Source organism: Cibotium barometz, chromosome 2, assembly GCF_041138505.1.
Source record: "Cibotium barometz isolate CiBa-2024 chromosome 2, ASM4113850v1, whole genome shotgun sequence".
Classification (NCBI taxonomy): Eukaryota; Viridiplantae; Streptophyta; class Polypodiopsida; order Cyatheales; family Cibotiaceae; genus Cibotium; species Cibotium barometz.
Window position 1 is genome coordinate 5134371 of NC_141047.1, and position 3609 is coordinate 5137979.

Here is a 3609-nt window from a genome sequence, read left to right on the forward strand (position 1 = left end):
ATTGTGTTGATTAAATGGTTGACATTGAGGTAAATCCACCATGCAGATCCACAAGTATGGAGTGCCCTAGCTCCTGCTCAAAGAGGTTCAAATTCTTGAGATGGTTGTAGGAGCATGGTGAGTTCTACTTTGTCTTTATAACATTTGGATAAGCAAATGTTTTGCTTTTGACTTGCTTCCATTTAGAGTTCTACTTTGTCTTTATAACATTTGGATAAGCAAATGTTTTGCTTTTGACTTGCTTCCATTTAGAGTGGCATTATTAATTTTTCTTTTCATTTCAAGATACTTAACTTCCATAGAGAGAGAGAGAGAGAGAGAAAGAGAGAGAGAGAGAGAGAGAGAAAGAGAGAGAGAGAGAGAGAGAGAGTAAATGATTAGAGAAGTGTAGTGTCGTATATTTGATATAATGGGTAATATTGCTTAGGATGGATGTGGCAAGGAGATCATTTTTCTTTATTTATGGCAATGGACAAGATATTGAAGGTATTTGTCTCGGTATTCAATATAACATAGTCATCATTGTTTACCATCATCTATTTAATCTTCATGGCTTAATGGACAAGCAACATCTCTAATGATCGAACTATTAGAGTGCACAAGTGTATTACTGTATAAAAACTTGCTTTTTATATAGTTATTGTGTATAATTATAAATATAAATTTTTATTGAGACTTTTTTTTGAAATAGAATATATTTTTATTTTTTTGAACATAGATTATGCTAGGTTTGTATGGTCCAAACACTTATAGTGAGAGCTTTGGACTCCTTAGAATTTACAATCTAAGATTGCGAATGATTGCGGATCAACTTCATGTACATGTAATGTTTTTAGACTATGGAAAGTCTAATAAGTTAGATTTTCGGTACATACGCACTGGCTAATACATAATTTTTCACTTTGCTGTCTACAAGCCTGTTCAAATACTGTTCTTCTCAAGAATTGATCCACCGAATGAGTTTTGTAAGGTTTTATCTTTGCAGCTTTTATTTTCTAAAAATTTATTTCTTTCAATAGCTAATGTTATTATCTAATATATATTTTTTGGACAGATGGAGATGAGGAGTATAGGCTTCCAAGGAGAGATAATCCAGTTGCTCAAAGATTTTTTTAATGGTTTACCACATCAATTCTGTTTTTAGTGTAAAGAGAAATAAATTGTGTGGTTCCTGTTAACTTATGAGACAATTTATGTGCAGGTCAATGATGATGGTTTTGCATGGGGCATTGATCGGCTTTTTTGGGTCACTCTTTGTGACATTTTTGTGTGTGGATGGTAGAGGATTTACTGGCTTTGTATTGATTTTTACCTTTTGTGTTATCATATCATGTATCCACAATGAGAGTGAGAAGGCACCTATAGGATATGACACTATTTGTAATCTTTATTTTTTAATTCATATTATGGTTTGGTTTTCTCAATACCACGTATGTTAAGATTGTCACCACTACACTGAGTTGGAATGCCATATGTATATGTATACCAAGTTTGGTACTTTCTTCAAAGAAAAGTAAGTACTTTAGCAGCTCCTATGTAGATATATATGGCAAGCATGGTGTGTTCATATATAGGTAGCCAAGTAGAGGCCTATGGGGCCCAAAATGGGCTTCTATATAAGGCCTATCTCTCCTCTCCCGTCTGGAGGATAGGTATGTGTTTTTATGCATGTAAGAATATATCTTGCTCGTCGGAGATGATCATGCCACTAGTGCTCACAAAAATGAGAAGGGAGGGTGGTGTGGGTGGGGCGGGCCAAGGGGGAACATTACACTGGCTGAAATTAAAGAAACTGGCAAAGGATCTTCAAAGCCCTTATTTGAAGGAATGAATTTAGTTCTAAAGCCTGCATTTTGTGTATATATACAACATTATTGTAATAAAAAGGGTTTGTTTTTAATAAGCTGTGGTTACTTTGGTTGGTTGGAAGAAGAGAAAGGTTCCAGTTGGAGTGATAGGAATGGTTGGCGTATGGATAATTGGGGATCTCGGTCGGATGGTCGTAAGGGCTCCACGTGGGTAGTATACAATCCACTAGTCGTAGTAGTCACCCGAAGGAAGAAAGCCCGCTGTAACGAAGGAACCCTCCTCACATCTCATCCATTAATGCTATACCACTGACGCCTCCTAGGGTTGGCAGCACTTGACATGTCATGGCAGTCTAGAGGAATTGGCTTGTCTTTTGAGGAATTGAGCTTGTTTTTGCGACTGAAAATTGTTTTGGAATCATGGCCTGCAGCACGCTGCCTGGGGGAGCTGGAGCGCTGTACTCTTCCAGCACTCCCTCTTCTGCGTGGCTTGGCGCGCATCCCCGCAGAGGGATGTGTACGCCTGCTGTCTGGTCCAAGTCTCGCCTCCCCTCCTTTGTTGTGAAAGCTGTATCCGCCCCGGAAGAGTGCAACGAGGAAGAATGTGCCCCCGAAAAAGAGGTAGATGCTTTACCTTTACAAGGACCGTTGGTAAAATGTGAGTTCTTGCTTGCGAATGAGTCTTCCATTCTTGTTGGTGAGACCCTGTATGAACGCGATTCGTTGATGGGATGCACTAAGCTTGCCCCAAGGAGACTTTTTTGTTGTTTTATATTATAATCTTCGTGTGCGGGGGAGGGGAGGGTCTCCTGCCAGAAATCAGAGGGTCCATGGAGCATGTCACTGCTGCTAATAGTTTACGTTTATGTATATATGACTGGGGAGCAGGTTGGCAAGGTTAGCATGGAGTGGAAAGCTGAAGAGAGCACGAAAGTGCTTGGAACTTATCCCCCCTTAAGCAAGAAGAAATGGACCGGCTACGTTGAGAAGGACACGGCGGGGCAGACCAACATCTATGCGGTAGAAGTAAGCACGCGGAATTCGCCAACTTACTATATATATATTTGCTCGTGCTTGCATTGATGCCGATGGTGGTTACTTGTCTTGCAGCCGACTGTGTACGTATCAGAGAATGTGATCAGCTCCAACACCGCAGGAGATTCTTCAACGGGCTCTGAGCAAACTCTATTAGTGTCAGTGGGGCTGGCTCTCGGGCTGCTGTTTGGAGCGGGAGTGGTGTTGCAGTGGGTGTCGACGAGCAGCAGCTCACCTGCGGCTTTCGATGCCTCGTCATACACGGGTCCTTCTTTAAGCTACTATGTCCAAAAGTTCAAGCCGGTCGACAGTAAAGCGCTGCCTCAAGCTGCTGTCCCGGCCTCCCCAGGCGTAATTGATGAATCCAACATGGCTGCTGCAGCCTCTTCAACAAGCTCAGCTAGTGCCGAGCTCCCCCTCGCCGGTGCTGCTGACTAAGCCTTCACCTTCGTCTTCTCCAGCTCGTAGGCAGCACGCATGCATCCTACCGCCCTCACCAGCTCACTTGGTCCCCCTGTCGTGCTACTCATGTGCCCAAACTTTCCTAGTTTACAAGTTATAATCTTAGCCGTGCTTGCCTCGCATAGCAGAGCCACTAATCAAGAAGAACCGTGTAACTTGGCTCCCTAATTATATAATGCCCTGCACACACATCGCACTTTTCATGGCCGAACGGCCCTAAGTAGGTTTTGCTGCAGTTTAATGGAAGAGAGTTGTGCTTGGTCTTGGTGGGGATGTAGGGAGCGTTATGGCGTCCCACTTTACC

The 3609-nt window shown here is 42.4% G+C and overlaps 1 protein-coding gene across 1 annotated transcript in view; it reads left to right on the forward strand.

Annotated features, from left to right (window-relative positions):
- Positions 1-2051: 2051 nt before the first annotated feature.
- The window catches only part of LOC147640566 (proline-rich family protein), a 1667-nt gene continuing 109 nt past the window's right edge, over positions 2052-3609 (forward strand). Inside the window, exons 1-3 of the mRNA XM_086813027.1 lie at positions 2052-2429; positions 2697-2834; positions 2919-3609. The exon at positions 2919-3609 is cut by the window's right edge and continues 109 nt beyond it. Of these exons, the coding sequence (XP_086669153.1) occupies positions 2229-2429; positions 2697-2834; positions 2919-3281 (702 nt within the window). The 5' untranslated portion in view covers positions 2052-2228 and the 3' untranslated portion in view covers positions 3282-3609. The remainder of the gene's footprint in view (positions 2430-2696; positions 2835-2918) is intronic.